The 18,342-nt window shown below is 46.9% G+C and overlaps 1 protein-coding gene across 1 annotated transcript in view; it reads left to right on the top strand.

Moving 5' to 3' along the window:
* The first annotated feature begins 206 nt into the window (after positions 1 to 206).
* Positions 207 to 18,342, top strand: part of LOC141408706 (uncharacterized) — a 136,961-nt gene continuing 118,825 nt past the window's right edge. The window contains exon 1 of the mRNA XM_074018074.1: positions 207 to 326. Within this exon, the coding sequence (XP_073874175.1) occupies positions 207 to 326 (120 nt within the window). The remainder of the gene's footprint in view (positions 327 to 18,342) is intronic.

The raw sequence follows: 18,342 nt of genomic DNA on the forward strand, positions 1-18,342 counted from the left end.
GTCTTTCTCCATAGACACAGTAACAGTCTGATCTCTCTTTCTTTCCCCCACACAGAGAGTGTCACCACTGTATGTCAGCCACCGGGGGACAGGCTTCAGCTTACACCCACCTTCCAAATTCCACCCTCTCACCTTGGCAGAAGCTGGCCAGGAATTGGGGCCAATGGATGGGTGGGATCTGCACACGACACCGTGTTCAGGTCCCCATGACGGCTTCACACATGGGTGGTGGCCCTACAGTTCCAGGTGCCACACATACGCCAGCCCCTGCTCAGGCCCTGATCTTTGAGGAGGGGGAGCAGCAGAACCCGGGCTCTGACCGCACAGTGCCACTCACACCCACAGACGATTCTCCACACAGTCATCATATCTCGGTCCTGGCCACCTCCCCCTGCAGGGCCTCAGCTCTTTCCTGGGACTCACGTGATCCTTCCTCACATGCAGCTCTGGTAGGATACATTTATCTGTACCCAGGGGCTCTGAGGTGACAATGGTCATGCTCATGCAGAGTGCAAGGGCACAGGCTGGGTGCCCATTGTGGGGACCCTGACTGCAGCACTCCCAGACTATCATCGGGCATGTTGGCCCCCAGGCTTAGCTAGGTCACCAGCAGTAGGAGTGCACTGCTCTGGACTCTGCAGGAGGAGGACAACTGTCACCACATCTTGATGTTCTCCTGCTGGTGTCACTCTGTGCTTCTCATCTCCTGGTTGTAGGATTCAGGGCAGACTCTCTGAACGCCTTGTGGGAAATAGCAGAGTCCAGCAGAAAAGAGGAGAAAAGCCCAGCTGCAAAGATAAAAAAATGGCAGGTGTGACATGGGCCCGCATTCAGATTCTGTATTTAGATGAGGTCTTCCGGAACACTTGCTCTCATTGGATAATACTTCAAATATATGTGTGTGTGTATATATATACATATACGTATATATATATAAATATACATATACATATATATACAAATATACATATACGTATGTGTGTGTGTGTATATATATATATAGATATATATATATATTTTAGATAGAGTCTCACTCTGTAGCCCACGCTGGAGGGCAGTTGCATGATCTTGGCTCACTGCAACCTCCACTTGCCGGGTCCTGGTTCAAGCAATTCTCCTCCCTCAGCCTCCCGAATAGCTGAGATTACAGACATGCACCACCATGCCGGGCTAATTTTGTGTACTTTTAGTAGAGATGGAGTTTCACCATGGTGGCAAGGTTAGTCTTGAACTTCTGGCCTCGGGTGATTCACCCACATTGCCCTCCTAAAGTGCTAAGATTACAGGCATGAGCCACAGTACCCGGCCCATTGTGGCAGCGTAATCACAGAGGAAAAGAAGGCCCGGACCCAGCACGAAGATGATGAAAAGGGGTAAGAGCAGTTCTCTCTCCTATGGTGTGGCCAGGCACTTAAACTTTCAACATAAGGGACACTAAATAGCTTTCCCAACAAAAACAACTGAGATGTTGGATAAAACCTACCAAAATGCATCTTTGTAAGTGCATTACTGAGCTGGCAATGAGGGATAGAATCCACAGCAGTCAATAAAGAATTGGCAGGAACTAAAGTGGAATTTTTTTTCCCTTTAGACAGTTGCACAGAGGATGAGGCATCAGAAACAAAACTGTATGTCTCTCCAAAATCAGGTCGGAAATCTGACATCTTAGACTTAAAATGAAAGCCCACCTCAGAGCAGGAGCAGCGAGGAGAGCAGCTGTCCCTGCATTGCTGCTGGGTGGAGGGAAAACCCTGACCCTGAGAACCGACGAGAAACAGTCCTCCAGGAGTTCATGCTGGAAGACCTGGACAGCATGGGTCAAATCGACGTGGCACCAGGCGGCTGCTCACTTCACCTCTACCCCATGTGAGTGAACATCTTTGCTGAAACAATGCAACCCTGTCCTCAAAACATCTCCCCACATAAAATTCCAAGGAAGATAAGTCCGTGTGCAAAAAGTTACAAAACTTAAGTCAACAAAGTACTCTGGATACATCCAATAATTCAAGAAACAAATTCAACAGAGCCACAAAAATTCAAAAGGTGGAAAAGATCAACTGCTGGCAAAGGATCCACTGCTGTTGCTCCTGTTAAGAGACTGTATTTCATAAAAAAGTAAACACGCCCCTCTGTGGCCTCACACTTGCCTTGTCAGGCATGTCTGCCCCAGAAATGCCCTTGCACTGTCTTCTCCAAGAGACACGTACGGGGCAAGAATATTTAGGCTGTGATTGTAGAAATAGAAAACACTTGAAAGCCATCCAAACACAGCTCTATCAAGGAAAAAAGCTGGCATAGTCATATTGTGGAATATGATACAGCTGTGAAAATGAACTGCAGTTAGAAGCATCAACAATGAAAAATTAGAGTAAACAAAGGAAATTACTGAAAAATACTCTGCTATTCCATATACAGTTCACAAACCATAACATATGACATTGCTTAATAATATACACAGAAATGATAAACCTTATGAAAAGCAAGACAAACATTAACACATTAGTCCTATGTCTGGGTGAAGAAGGGAGACCCAGGTGATCAAGGAAGGGCATATTGTAGCCTTTCAAGACAGTTGATACCAATGGATGATGACATCAGTGCAATTATTAATCTTTGGTATTATGCATTCAGTTTTGTTTGTTGGTTGGTTTTTGAGGCAGAGTTTTGCTCATGTAGCCCAGGCTAGAGTGTAATGGCATGATCTCAGCTCACTGCAACTCCTCTCTCCTGGGTTCAAACAACTCTCCCACCTCAGCCTCCCGAGTAGCTGAGATCACAGGTGCCTGCCATGATGCTCAGCCAACTTTTTGTATTTTTTTAGTAGAGACGGGTTTCACCGTGTTGGCCAGGCTGGTCTTGAACACTTGACCTCAAATGATCCACCTGCCTCAGCCTCCGAAAGTGCTGCCATTACAGGCATGAGCCACCGTGCCCACCCAAATTTTATAGACTCTTACGTGTCATATATTTCATAATTAAACATAAAAAATAAAATATTTACTGTAGTTTGTAAATGAAAGAGCAACAAAAATGTTGCAAACTTTTAAACATCAAACCTGTTGTATAGCTCATAATGACCCTCGTATTAAGCTGTGGTAAGTTCCAAGTTGTATTTCACTGTCATTTTCTGAAAACTAGGTGAACAGATGAAAAACAGAATTCAGTTTTCAAACAAGATATTAAGATAATGTTACTGGTTGAAGGTGTCCAGGTTCTTGCTGCCTTGAACAAAGACTTGGACACAACGCAAAAATGGAGCAAGGAAAGAATGAAGCAGCAAAGCAGAGATTGACGGAAAAGGAAAGCACACTCCACAGGGTGGGAGCGCCTGAGCACAGGGAGCCCGTTACTGAAGTCTCTGGGGTTGGAATCCCCTCTAGAGGTTTCCATTGGTTACTTGGTGTGCACCCTATGTAAATGAAGAGGAGGAAGTACAATTACAATGACATGTACTCGGTGTATGTCCTGTGTAAATGGAGAGGATATTTCCTGTCATAGCTCAAGAGTTTCCATTTGATTTGGTTCTCCGAAGTCAGGGTGAATCAGCCTTATGTTCCTGCCTCCAGACCCTTTTCTCCGGCCTCCGTGGAATGGATGGCAGGACATGGAAAAGTGTTCTGTCCAAATGACATGCCCCAGGGCACTGGCAGCTGAGGACGAGAGGGAACCAGTTGGTGCCACTGAGGAACGCTCACCCGTGTCTCCACACCGCAGAGAACAAAGTGAGTGTCCTTGTCCTGAACCCTCTGAAGTGAGTATCTCGCCTCAGGGCTTTCATGAAACCCTTTTTTGGAGAGGCTCCTTCTCTCTCCTTCTGCAGCCACAAGGCAGCAGGGATAGCCCCTCTCTCGCTGAAGTTCTTCTAAAAAAAACAAAGAGAATAAAAGAATAGAATTAATGTAATGAATAATAAAATAATGAAAATGAAACTGTTTTTACAGAAGCAGCTCTGGAATTTCATGTATTGGTGGCATTAAAAGCAGAAAATGGGCCTATAGGCGTGGTGGAGTGGCTCACGCCTGTAATCCCAGCACTTTGGGAGGCCGAGGGGGGAGGATCACGGGGTCAGGAGATCGAGACCATCCTGGCTAACACGGTGAAACCCCGTCTCTACTAAAAATACAAAAAATTAGCCAGGCATGGTGGCGGACGCCTGTAGTTCCAGCTACTCAGGAGGCTGAGGCAGGAGAATGGCGTGAACCCAGGAGGCAGAGCTTGCCATGAGCTGAGATTGTCTCACTGCACTCCAGCCTGGGCAACAGAACAAGACTCTGTCTTAAAAAAAAAAAAAAGAAAAAGAAAAGAAAAGAAAATGGGCCTATTATAGAGCTCAATTTAATGGCAAAATTTAAGGAAAGAATAAAAAGACTCTGCTAATAATGATGACATGAGCTGCTCATATTGCCATTTTCTCTGGGAACCAATATTGGGGAGGAGGTGGGACCACCTGCCACCAGGCTCCAGGTGATTTTCAGGCTGTTCCCCAAAATCACTGCAGCCTCTTCCCTGCTCGTCCCTTGATGCTGCTGCCGTGCCGGGTGTCCTGTGTGGTAGGAGGCACCTCGGAAACTTCCAGTGGGATGGGCTTGTGGCATTCTGAACCTGAATGCCGTGATCACTAGGAAGTGAGGAGACACAAGCAGGAAGGGTTCAGGGATGGAGCGGCCGCTTCTCAGGGATCAGTCTCAGGCCTGAGCTGGGAAGAATCCCCTTTCAGGACAATGGCTCCAGGCTGAGGTCAATGCTCTTTCTGTGCATTATGATGACTGACCTGCATCCACAGGGAAGCGTATCTGGGCTCCTTTTTTCCAGGCGATGTTGGGAACACCTTGAAATGGGCACTGGTGGATTTCAATTCCAACCTTCCAGAAGCCACTCCAAATGGAAATTGAGCTAAGGGATGTAGCTAGAGTAAGTAAACAACTTTAGGTCCTGGACAACAATTTTCACATACAATATAGTGTGCAGGGAAAAATGAAGCCTCAGGACCCCAATTCACAGCCAAAAAGAAAAAAGCATTAAGCTGGAAGCTGAATCATGCAAGAAACTGCCTTTCCTTTTGTTCCTAAGCGGATAGCTACAGATAAAGGGTTACGTATCTCCACAGGAAGCTGGTCTATGTTCACCTTATCTTATGTAAAGGACTGATTTACCGCCTGTGAGATGAAGACATAACTGACCATTCCCCACCTGCTCTCTTTCTCTTGCAACCTGAGGATGACCACAGGCTCCCTCTTTCCCCTCCAGCCCACCCTTTTCCTCCAGCCCACCCTTCCCCTCCAGCCCACCCTTCCCTCTAGCCCACCCTTCCCTCTAGCCCACCCTTTTCTTTTTTTTTTTTTTTTTTTTTTTTTTTTTTTTTTTTTTGAGACAGAGTCTTGCTCTGTCGCCCAGGCTGGAGCGCAGTGGCCGGATCTCAGCTCACTGCAAGCTCCGCCTCCCGGGTTTTCGCCATTCTCCTGCCTCAGCCTCCCGAGTAGCTGGGACTACAGGCGCCCGCCACCTCGCCCGGCTAGTTTTTTGTATTTTTTAGTAGAGACGGGGTTTCACTGTGTTAGCCAGGATGGTCTCAATCTCCTGACCTCGTGATCCGCCCGTCTCGGCCTCCCAAAGTGCTGGGATTACAGGCTTGAGCCACCGCGCCCGGCCTAGCCCACCCTTTTCATCCAGCCCACCCTTCCCTCCAGCCCACCCTTTTCCTCCAGCCCACCCTTTTCCTCCAGCCCACCCTTTTCCTCCAGCCCACCCTTCCCCTTTAACTACTGAAGCCCTCAAAATCATCTTGGGAGGAAGGCACAGACCACAGACTGTTTCTGTGATTCCGGGTTTTTTTCTTCCAAGCATGTCCTTAACCTTGACAGAATTAACTTTTAAATGGATTGAGATCGGTCTCAGGTACCTTTTGGTTTACAATCGCATGCCTCAGCCATCGCACGGCTCTCTGGCCTTTGTCCTCTTTTACCAAAGGAGGAGGGTGAATTCCATGATCCTAAAACCCCTTCAGCTCTCCATAGGTTTCTAGGGGGACACAATTACCTAAGAGATTAGAGAGAGCATCCTAAAATAGAAGTAGACAGTATGTGGCAGTTAGGCTTAAGTTTGGCTGCATAAAACAGAAGATTCAAGCTAACAGAGGCTCACACATAGAAAGGTCTGTCTTTTCACATGAAAGGAATCTGAAGGCAGGCAGTCCTCCCCTGTGCACTGGATCTGTGATCTTATCAGAGAGCCCAGTTTCTCCTATCATTCCTTCAGGCACTTTGACTGAAGGTGGTTGTATCTTCTAGGTCACCTCATGGCCCAAGAGATTAGCTTTGTTCCTGCAATCACAGCTGCATTCAAAGCAGCAGGAAAAAGAAAAAATAAAACAACGTCGTACTCAGTAGTTTGGCTTCTTTTAAGTTCTTTTGGATGTCCTGCTCAACAATTCTACTTATATCACATGGGCCAGAATGCACCAACATGGCCACATGGGTGTACAAAGACAGCTGGGAATTGAAGCATTTAGTGCAGAGCTTTGGGCAGAAGAGGAGGAAGAAATGGATGTTGAACCAACTGTTTCTGTCACATGGCGTTTTAGTTGAACTTGGAAGGATGAGTGGGTTATTCACAGACAGGCTTGGAGAGAGACACAAGCAAGGATCGTGTGTGGAAGAAGCACGTCGGAAATTCGCAGGATAAAAAGAGTCTCTCCCTCACTGTAGATTCTTCTTGCTAAAAACTCAAGGGCTTCTGAATTATTTCCATACTTTTTCTTTCTGAATTGAGAAGATTTACAATTCAATTATGTGTAACGCTGAGACATCATCGTCTTGGGGATTGTTTAAACACTAGTCTGTTTGGGTTGGGAAAGAGAAACCTAAGACCCAAGTGCAGGGGGAGGGAGTTTCAAGGTTCCTGGAACAAAATGCTGGAAGGAATTCAGGCAAAATATTCGATGGTCTTCTGATTGCTCTCTGGTGCCTGTTGTGCAGTCTAAAAGCTGTGATGCTCCCCAGGAATGGCTGTGTTCTGAAAACTTTTCCAGGAAAGTGTCTTGAGCTGGGCTACATTGTTAGCTCTCTGCTTCACAGAAAGAGCCTTCTCGAAGTCCAGAGGGCACTTAGATAAGACGGATTACATGGCACTCAAGGCTTCCTCCGTGATTTTCTTCCAGACATCTCTGAGGCATCAGAAGCAAGGGTCAACAACTCAGTGTCATAGAAATTTTAAAATGAATCAAATATTTGGATGCAAGGAGAAACCTTCAAAATGATGCCTGTTATTTAGCATTTTATTTTCCACAAAGCAAAACAAAGCTATAAACTTCTCACTGTAACTGTGAGGGAAGAGAATCCTAAAACATTTTGTCTTAGCCTGTTTTCTGCTTCTCTGAGCAGAGTGCCTGAGACTGGGTAATTTACAAAAACAGAGATTCACTTCTCACAGTCCTGGAAGTGGGAAGTACAAGGTGAAGGGGTGGTGGGCATCTGGCAAGGACCTTTGTGCTGTGTCATCCCACAGGAAGGTGGAAGGACAAGAGAACATGAAGGAGTAAGAGGGGTCAAACTCATTTTTGTAACAGACCAACTCTTGTGATAAGGAACCCACTCCCCCAATAACAACATTAGTCCACACATGAGGGCGAAACCCTCATGACCTGATCACCCCATAAAGATCCCTCCCCTCAGCACTACTGCATGGGGGATTCAGTTTCCAACACTTGAAATTTGGGGGACACTTTCAAACCATAGTAAGAAAGAAATGGCAAACATAAATTATTTATACAGTGTTTATCACTAATAATAAGGCATGCACAAAACATCATTTATAGTCTATATTCACTATAATATGTTGTGCTCTATTTTCACGTGAATTCATGCAAAGAAATAAAAAACAAAGAGAAAGATTTTTGAGAGAGGTATTCAGAAACAGCACCATAACATTAGTTAAACTGAGAAACTGGTGGAAGTAATTGCTTTAAAAACCTTTTTTATTTGCTGGTTGTTTGGAAGTCAGTGGTGACATTTCAAGGAGTTGTCATTGGGAAGGCAGATTTCAGGAGGCTTTAGTAAGAGGGCGTGAGGAAGATGGGGAAGGAAGGAGGACAGGTGACTTAGAAAGATTCTTGGTGGCAACTGGAAGTACAGAAATAGAATGGTGACTTCAGGGAGAAGCAATTCAAGGAATGTTGTGCTTTTGCTTCTCTCTTTCTGTCCCTCTCCCCATTTCTCTTTCCATCTCTCTCCCCATCTCTCTTTCCATCTCTCTGTGCCTCTCACTTTGTCTGTCTCTGTTTCTCCCTCTCTGTGCCTCTCTCCTGGTTGCTCTGTCTCTCTCTGTCTCTTTTTAAGACTCTGTGTGTGTCTCTGTCTCTCTCTTCCCCTCATCTCTTTCTCCATCTTTCCATGTCTCTCTGTGTCCCTGCTTCTCTGACTTTTTCTGTCTCTCTCTCTCTCTGTCTCTCTCACTCTCCTTCTTTCTTTATTTTTCCTTTCTTTCTTTCTCTTTCTTTCTTTCTTTCTTCCTTCCTTCCTTCCTTCCTTCCTTCCTGCCTGCCTGCCTGCCTGCCTTCCTTCCTTCCTTCCTTCCTTCCTTCCTTCCTTCCTTCCTTCCTTCCTTTCTTTCTTTCTTTCTTTCTTTCTTTCTTTCTTTTTTTTTCTTTCTGTCTCTCTCTCTCTCTGCATGTGTGTGTGTCTCATTCTCTTGGTTTCTCACTCTCACTCTCCATCTCGCAGCTCTCTTTGGTTTCACTATGCAAGCTGACTCTCCCCACCTGATGATCCAGTGGTATTAGCAGGAACTGTGTGGACTACCCCCACCACCCGCATCCTGTGCCCATCCATGAACTGGGGCAGAGGAGAGGACTGATCTCGCTACTTGGCCTGACTGGACGTGCTGACCCTCAGGATCACAGGCAGTGGAAGGAGCAGCTCCTGGAAGGTCAGAGTGGGTCCTGTGATGGATGGAAGTGACAAGTATGTTGAGCAACAGAAATGACCAGCACTTGGTCTATGGCAGCAGGAGCTCAGAAGTGAGGAATCCTAGGGCCTTAAATGAGTGGCCCATTGTGGCAAAAACTTTTTTAAACAAAAAAATAGACCCTTGGGCCGTGCGCGGTGGCTCAAGTCTGTAATCCCAGCACTTTGGGAGGCCTAGAAGGGCGGATCACGAGGTCAGCAGATCGAGACCATCCTGGCTAACACGGTAAAACCCCGTCTCTACTAAAAAAAATGCAAAAAACTAGCCGGGCAAGGTACCGAGCACCTGTAGTCCCAGTTTCTCAGGAGGCTGAGGCAGGAGATTGGCGTAAACCCGGGAGGCGGAGCTTGCAGTGAGCTGAGATCCGGCCCCTGTACTCCAGCCTGGGCGACAGAGCGAGACGCCGTCTCAAAAAAAAAAAATAATAATAATAGCCCCTAAGGAGTGTTCCAATGACCACCTCTTAAGCAATACAATTGACCCGTGAACAATACAGAGCTTAGGGGTACCAACCCACCATACAGTTGAAATTCGGAAAATAGCTTTTGACTACGCCAAAAGGAATTTACTAATAGCCTATTCTTGTGTGGAAGCCTCAGTGATCACGTAGAGAGTCGGTTAGCGCACATTTTGTGTGTTATATATATTGTATAGTGTATTCTTACAATAAAGTAAGCTAGAGGAAATAAAGCCATCATAAGGAAAATGCGTTTACTATTCATAAAGTGCCTCATCATAGAGGTTCTTCTCCTCATTCTTGCATTGAGTAGGCTGAGGAGGAGGAGGTGGGAGGAGAGGAGGAGGGGTTGGTCTTGCTGTCTAAGGGGTGACAGAAGTGAAAGAAAATCCATGTGTAAGTAAGTGACCCACACGGTTTAAATGCTGTTGTTGAAGTATCAACTGTTTGAACAGGGAGGCTTTGAAGTGATCTGTTTTTTTGTTTTTTGTTGTTGTTGTTGTTGTTTGATTTTTTTTTTTTTCTTGAGACAGAGTCTCACTCTGTTGCCCAGGTTGGAGTGCAGTGGCGCAATCTTGGCTTACTGAAATGGAAGTGATTTCTTTTCAAATAGGGCATGGCAGGGAAAGGGGGAGGAAAATGGCCAAAGTCTGCCCCACAAACTCAGGACCAAGATCCCCAATTTCTTCCCTGGTGAGTGGGGCTCTCATTCCCTAGACCACAAAGTCTATTTGGGTTCAAAGACCACCAGGGCTCTGGGCTTGGTCTTCCAAGAGAAGAAGGTATCTGGGCCCTCCCAAGTGTGGGGAAAAGAAAGAGAGATCAGCCTGTTACTGTGTCTATATAGAAAGAAGTAGACATAAGAGACTTCATTTTGTTCTGTATTTGAGACACTGTTAATCTGTGACCCTACCCCCAACCTTGTCCTTGCAAGAGACATGTGCTGCGGTGACTCAAGGTTTAATGGATTTTGGGCTGTGCAGGATGTGTCTTTGTTAAAGAAGTGCCTGAAGGCAGCTTGCTGGTTAAAAGTCATCACCATTCTCTTAATTTCAACTACCCAGGGACACGTACATGGCCAAAGGTCGCAGGAACCTCTGCCTAGGAAAGCTAGGTATTGTCCAAGGTTTCTCTCCATGTGATAGACTGAAACAATAATGCTAAAAGGTTTATGGAGATGTTTGCATATGCATCTCAAGGCACAGCATTTTCCTTTAGACTTATTCATGTCACAGAGATTTTAGTTCGTATGTCTTACTGCCGATTTCCTCCCTACAATGATCCTATTGTCCTGCCACTCCCTTATCTTTAAGATGGTAAAGATAATTATCAATAAATACTAAGGGAACTCAGAGACCGGTGCCGGCGTGGGTCCTCTGTAAGCTGAGCGCCCGTCCCCTGGGCCCCCGGTTTTCTTTCTCTATACTTTGTCTCTGTGTCTTATTTCTTTTCTCAAGTCTCTCATTCCACCTAACGAGAAACACCCACAGGTGTGGAGGGGCAGGCCACCCCTTCACCCAAGAATGCAGAGCTGTCCACCCCTGGATGAGTGACCGCAGCTCTGACCCTGTCCCTGGTCTGGGCTTCACTCCTCCTCCTGCAGGGGGCCGCAGCCTCAGGCTCAGGAGTTCTCTAAACCAGGCAACACGTGGTTGTGGGTGGGCGTGCTTGCAGGCAGAGGAAGAGGTCTGCAGCTTACATTAGAATCTCAATGTTGACACCCAAAAATCATAAAAGCTCCTGCAGGATGCTGGCATATACAACTAACAAGATAACACTGTGGGTGTACATTCTGGCACACAGGAAGAGCATTCTTGTTCATGGCGGTGGTTTCAAATATTTCAGTGAATTTTCCCTTGAATGCCTCAGTCGGGCGCCACTTCAGTTCAGCTCGGGCAGCAAGGGAGCTTCAAGGACTGGTAGTTATGAATTCAAGCTTGTACACAGTGACAGGTCACAGGTCTCTGGAAGATACCTGTCAATCAATATTCAGAGGTAGCATTGCATAACTGAAGCATAGGACATATCTGACCTCATCTGACATGGCTTAAATCATGATTGTTTTTCTAACTGGGAAATTCATGTAACTTATTTGCCAATAAAGAACCATCTCTCTCTCCCCCCATTTTCTGACATAATGCTAGTCATTAGGGAAATGTTCTGATGATGTTCGTGAAAGAACAAACCAGTGTCTTCCACTTTTATACCATCCATTTCACACATACGGCTCTTGCTGTTTCCATGTGACACTAAAAGTATCGGGAGTGCCAGGAAGTCTCTTTAATCATCGTTCTCAGCCGGGCGCGGTGGTTCACGCCTGTAATCTCAGCACTTTGGGAGGCCGAGGCGGGCGGATCACAAGGTCAGGAGATCGAGACCACGGTGAAACCCCGTCTCTACTAAAAATACAAAAAATTAGCCGGGCGCTGTTGTGGGCGCCTGTAGTCCCAGCTACTCGGGAGGCTGAGGCAGGAGAATGGCGTGAACCCGGGAGGCGGAGCTTGCAGTGAGCCGAGATCGCGCCACTGCACTCCAGCCTGGGCGACAGAGCGAGACTCCGTCTCAAAAAAAAAAAAAAAAAAAAAAAAAAAAAAAAATCATCGTTCTCCAACGTGCTCAGGAGATGAAGTCATTCTGTGAAGTGGACTTCCGTTAACAATACTGAGAAAATGTCCTAGAGAAAGTAAAACTTGTAATGGCCTCATACTTTACAGAAATAATGCAACTTCTTTCTTTCATTTCTAGTTTTCAGGTATTAATTTTAATTGGTTCAGGGCAACCTGTTTCTGCATCAAAGTCTTGGGAAGCTTCTACCTGGTTTTATTTTGTTTATTATTTATTTATTTATTTATTTATTTAGAAATAGAGTCTCACTGTGTCACCCAGGCCAAAGTGTAGTGGTATGATCACGGCTCACTGTAGTCTCAATCTCCCAGGCTCAAGCCAATCCTCAGGCCTCCACCACCCGAATAGCTGGGACTACAGGTGTGCCACCATGTCCTGTTAATGTTGTATTATTATTTTTTTATTTTTTGTAGAGACAGGATCTCGTTATGTGTCCAAAGCCGGTCTCGAACTCCTGGTCTCAAGCAATCCTTGTGTCAGCCTTCTAAAGCACTGAGATTATAGACCTGAACCACGGCACACAGCTGATTTAGTATTTTATTTTTTCAGAACTCTATGCAACCTGATTCTTAATACATAAGGAAAGAGAAGCCAGACAAAGGTGGAAGTAGTTACACACGATGTGAGTGCCATTTGGCACTTAGACAAGAGAGGCGGATTATAAAAATAAAAGATCCGCATGTCGCAGTTGGCTGTGGGCTTGGATATGGAATCCAGCACTTTTTATTTTTATTTTTTTTAGGAGATAGTGTCTCACTCTCTTGCTCAAACTGGAGTGCAGTGATATAATCATATCTCACTGTAATCTCAAACTCCTGAGTTCAAGTGATCCTCCTACCTCAGCCTCCCAAGTAGCTGGGACTACAGAAGTGCCATCACTCCAGGCTAATTTTTCTTTTTTTTTAATTTTGTAGAGACGAGGTCTCCCTGTGTTGCCCAGGCTAGTCTCAAACATATGACCTCAAGCAATCCTTCCGCCTTGGCCTCTAAAGCGCTGGGATTGTTGGTGTGAGCCACTGTACCCGGTCAAGGAACCAACCCCACCTGTTTTCTATATAAAGTTTAGCATCTAGATACAAAGCAAAATAATTTTGAAAGATCAAGGAATCTGAAGGGAAGCTGGTGGGAGGGGAATGGGCTGAAGGCCGCGTTTTCTGGCCTACGGTTTTGCTTATTCTTGGACTTTCCAAAGTCCTGAAAGATGCAGAAGGAAAGTGAGAAGGGAGGAAGAGGCAGGAGGAAAGGAGGAAGGCTGTGTCTCTGAGGTTGCAGATTAGTCCAAGGCGGCTCAGTGGCTGGGAAGGAAGGAAGGAAACCCCCAAGGCCGAAGGTGGAGTCAGAGTCCTGGGTCCAGCAGAGACTGGAGGGGAGGAGGGTGCTGGGAGCCAAAGACCTTCCTGCTAGCACTACAACCTCTTAAACTGCTTAGGCTTTTATCCAAATTTGATGCGTCCGCATTTTGTAGACCTCCAAACCAAGTCACTCAGGGTAACCCAGGCAGGAAGGGGAGGATGATAGGAGAAGGTGCCCCACCGGATGATGCCCTTCTGGCTTTTATCCATTCCTGGGAATGACTCTTTCTCCAACTCGGAGGATGCCCCTATGGGAGAATACAGTGGCGTGGACCAGCAGTGGAGAATTCCAAGTCCAAAAAACGATTGGCATTTTAAAGGAAAGAAAGAAATCATCCTGCACATGTGAAATATTGGGAAAAAAGGTTGTTACTAATAATTCTCAAGAGACCACTCTGGTGAGATTGGGTTTCTTGGGGATGTGTGGAGCAGGGTATATGTACCGAGTGGGCACATCCCGCCCTTCAGACTCCTCCCTCAACTCCTGTCTACTGTAAGAGTCAGAGGGCAGCTCCAGTCCTCATCTCCTCTGAGCGACCCACTCACTCATTCACTCACTTATTCATTCACTCGCTAACTCATTCACTCACTTACTCATTCACTCCTTCAATCGCTCACTCACTCCTTCACTCAGTCGTTTACTCATTCACTCGCTCACTCACTCATTCACTCAGTCGTTTACTCATTCACTCACCCTTTTACTCACTCACTCATTCATTTACTCATTCACTCACTCATTCACTAACCAAGTCACTCACACACTCACTCATTCACTCACCCATTCACTCACTCATTCACTCACTCATTCACTAAGCCATTCATTCACTCACCCATTCACTCACTCATTCATTCCCTCATTCACTCACTCAGCCATTCACTAACTCACTCTTTCACTCACTCACCCATTCACTCACTCACTCATTTCCTCATTCATTCACTCAATCATTCACTCACTCAATCATTCACTCACTCATTCACCTCTTCACTCATTCACTCACTCACTCATTCACTCACCCTTTACTCACACACTCACTCATTTATTGACTCATTCACTCACTCATTCGTTCATTCACTCACTCACTTCTTCACTCACTCATTCACTTGTTCACTCATTGACTCATTCACTCACTCTTTCCCTCACCCATTCACTCACTCACCCACTCATTTGTTCTCTCACTCATTCACCCACTCACCCATTCACTAAGTCATTCATTACTCATTCATTCATTCACTCACTCACTCATCACTCGTTTATTCCCTCGGTCACTCACTCATTCACTCATTCACTCACTCACTCACTTATTCACCCACTCATTCACTAAGTCGCTCATTCATTCACTTACTCACTTATTCACTCACAGGTTCACTCACTCACTCATTCACTCACCCAGCAATTCACTCACTCAGTCACGTTCACTCATTCGCTCATTTACCCACTCACTCACTCATTTACTTCTTCCCTCATCCACTCACTCACTCATTCACTGACTGACTCACTCACTCACCCATTCACTCATTTACTCACTCATTTACTTCTTCACTCACTCCTTCATTCATTCACTCAGCAGCACCCATGACAGGTTGACTGTCGTGAGTGCAGTGGCGGGATCTCAGCTCACTGCAAGCTCCGCCTCCCGGGTTCACGCCATTCTTCTGCCTCAGCCTCCCGAGTAGCTGGGACTACAGGCGCCCGCCACCTCGCCCGGCTAGTTTTTTGTATTTTTTAGTAGAGACGGGGTTTCACCGTGTTAGCCAGGATGGTCTCGATCTCCTGACCTTGTGATCCACCCGTCTCGGCCTCCCAAAGTGCTGGGATTACAGGCTTGAGCCACCGCGCCCGGCCTAAGGAGCCCAAAATTTCTAAGAGGGTGATCTGGGGAGGCCTCACCATGCAGGAGACCTTGCAGGACAGACCTGAGGAAGGTGGGCAGAGTGGGTAGGGAGAGGAGGGCCTGAGCTGAGGAAAGAGCAGGCTGGGCCTGAGGTTGTCGGGTGCCCGCATGGGCCTCTGGGCAGCACCAGGATCTGAAGGGACCAGAGGACAGGCCAGTGTACTATGTGTGGGGCCTGTGACTCCAAGTCAGCAGAGAAGATGCCTGAATTACCTCCTGATAGGTGCACCCTGACTTTGAAGTTGAGCACACCCGAGGCATGGAGGTGGGGTGGATGTGGGGGCAGAGCATGGGATGGGGAGGGAGCCTGTGCCGGTCCAGATCAGAGGCAGTGGCTTGGCCCCAGTGACTCCAGATGCAATGAAGAGCCAAGAGGGACTTTCCTGAGGGACTTAGATGCCGGGGCGGAGGAGCACTGCAAGGCTTCAGCCTGAGCCCCTGGGAGGATGGAGTCACCAGGAGCTGAGGTGAGGAAGACTGAGCGGTGGCGGGTTGTGCGGGGGTGCAGAGGCCTGAGCTCAGTGTGGCCCCTGCGGATTTGAGATGCCCACTCCATGCACAGGCAGAGACGGCAGGGAAGGGGAAGAGGCTGCAGCTCAGGGAGCCCTGGAACTTGTAGCCCGACCTGCTGGGGCGCTGGGTCATGGTGCCCTCATGGCTGGGAGCTGCTTCCCTCCTGGGATGCCACAATTCCTTTAGGGCACATCTGCAGCTCCTGCGCTCACCACAGAGGGGAAGTGGGAAGGGTATCTGTCCCTATGCATGTTCTCCTTCACCTTGTCCTAGGCAGGTCCCAGGCAGCACCTCCCCTCCCAAGTGGCTCCCCTTGGCCCCTGCCCCTGGTGTTCACAGCCAGACCCTCGAAGAGAGCTGGACTCAGCGGCTCACTTCTAATGAATAGAAGCAGGCAAAAGAGATGGCGATCTCTCCTGAGATTGGATTGGGAGGGGCTGCAGGTTCCATCCACTGGTACTCTCTCCCTGGGTCTTCATAGGTGCTAGTTCTGGCATAGCCAGTCACCTGCACAGGGCAGAGGGCGGTCTGAAGCTGATGCCACGGAGAGACTGGGGCCTTCAGTCCAACAGCCTGCAAGCAATAGAATCCTGCCAGCAACACAGAAGCGAGCGTGGAAGCAGCTCCTCCCCTGATGAGCCTGAGCTTTCAGAAGACACGGCAGCTCTGGAGAGACACCTGCTGCAGCCGCGGAGAGCGCCTGGGGCAGAGGGCCCAGTGAAGCCTGAACTCCTGGCCCAAGGAGTAAACACTCCTGTGGTATAACTGTGTGCTGGTGTGGGCCACAGTTTGGACTAACCTGTCAAGGGACAATAAAGAACAAACACACACCTCAGGTCCTACTGGGAGGAAGCTGTAAGGTCAGCACGGCATGTAATATCTGTCAGGCCTCTGCGCCCAAGCCAAGCTATTGCATCCCCTGTGACTTGCATGTATACGCCCAGATGGCCTGAACAAACTGAAGAATCACAGAAGAAGTGCAAATGCAATGCCGCGCCTTAACCGATGACATTCCACCACAAAAGAAGTGAAAATGGCCGGTCCTTGCCTTAAGCCATGATATTATCTTGCGAAATTCCTTTTCGTGGCTCATCCTGGCTCAAAAAGCTCCCCCACTGAGCACCTTGTGACCCCCACTCCTGCCCGCCAGAGAACAACCCCCCTTTGACTGTAATTTTCTTTTACTTACCCAAATCCTATAAAACGGTCCCACCCTTATCTCCCTTTGCTGACTGTCTTTTCGGACTCAGCCCACCTGCGCCCAGGTGAAATAAGCAGCCATGTTGCTCACAGAAAGTCTCTTTGGTGGTCTCTTCACAGGGACACGCATGACAATATCTTCCTGTTGAACTAGAAGATTAATTGCTGGCCGGGCGCGGTGGGTCAAGCCTGTAATCCCAGCACTTTGGGAGGCCGAGACGGGCGGATCACGAGGTCAGGAGATCGAGACCATCCTGGCTAACAAGGTGAAACCCCATCTCAACTAAAAAATACAAAAAATAACTAGCCGGGCGAGGTGGCGGGTGCCTGTAGTCCCAGCTACTCAGGAGGCTGAGGCAGGAGAATGGCGTAAACCCGGGAGGCAGAGCTTGCAGTGAGCTGAGATCCGGCCACTGCATCCCAGCCTGGGCGACAGAGCGAGACTCCCTCTCAAAAAAAAAAAAAAAGAATATTAATTGATAATGCCAAAGATTAAAAACAAAAAAAAAAAACCTCTAGTTGTAGCACCATTAAAATACATGACTTGCCAAAAAAAAAAAAAAAAAAAAAAAAAAAAAAAAGAGCCATAGCTATTCTTTTCCATTTAGCTACAGGTATATATTCATATATGTTAATTCCCTGACTGAGTAATGGGCCAAACTCATGAGAACAGATGTGTGAGGACCGTCAGTGACCACCCTGACCTCAGCCCTTATATACAGACAAACTTTTGAACATAATCTGTAGCCTTGGGGGTCTTGACACTCTAAATTTTATTATGTTTAATTAACTATTTCTATTCCCTAAGCAATACCTGTTCATCGGAGAGAAAAAATGGCATTACCTATACTAAGCAAAAGAAAGGAAATAAAATGTTCAGAAACATTTACATATATATGCAGACACACACACACACTCACACACACGCACGCACAGGCTCGCACTGTGTCTAGGCCTGCCTTTTCACTTATTTGTATGTCCTGAACATATTTCCGTGTCAGTAGACACTTATCTTCGTAGCGGTAACAGCAAATAAACATTATTACAGCGTCTATTTTTACCATCATTTATTTAACTCATTGTGTTTGAACTGTTAGGTTGTGTCTATCGTTTTCTGTATTATAGACAATTTGATGACAAATGACCAAGCCCCTAATGTTCAATATAAAAATATCAATTGTATAAGGAGATAAGGGGTATTTGGCTGAAATAAAATTCAGTGTGCCCCACCTTCTCCACATGTAATATGCTCTAAAAAGGCATGAATAATTAAATTAGCCCTTCTATTCTCCAGCACGGATCCTGAGCCCAGCGGTGGGTGCAGGTTCTGCCCGCCAGAAGG

Source organism: Macaca fascicularis, chromosome 15 (genome assembly GCF_037993035.2).
Source record: "Macaca fascicularis isolate 582-1 chromosome 15, T2T-MFA8v1.1".
Classification (NCBI taxonomy): domain Eukaryota; kingdom Metazoa; phylum Chordata; class Mammalia; order Primates; family Cercopithecidae; genus Macaca; species Macaca fascicularis.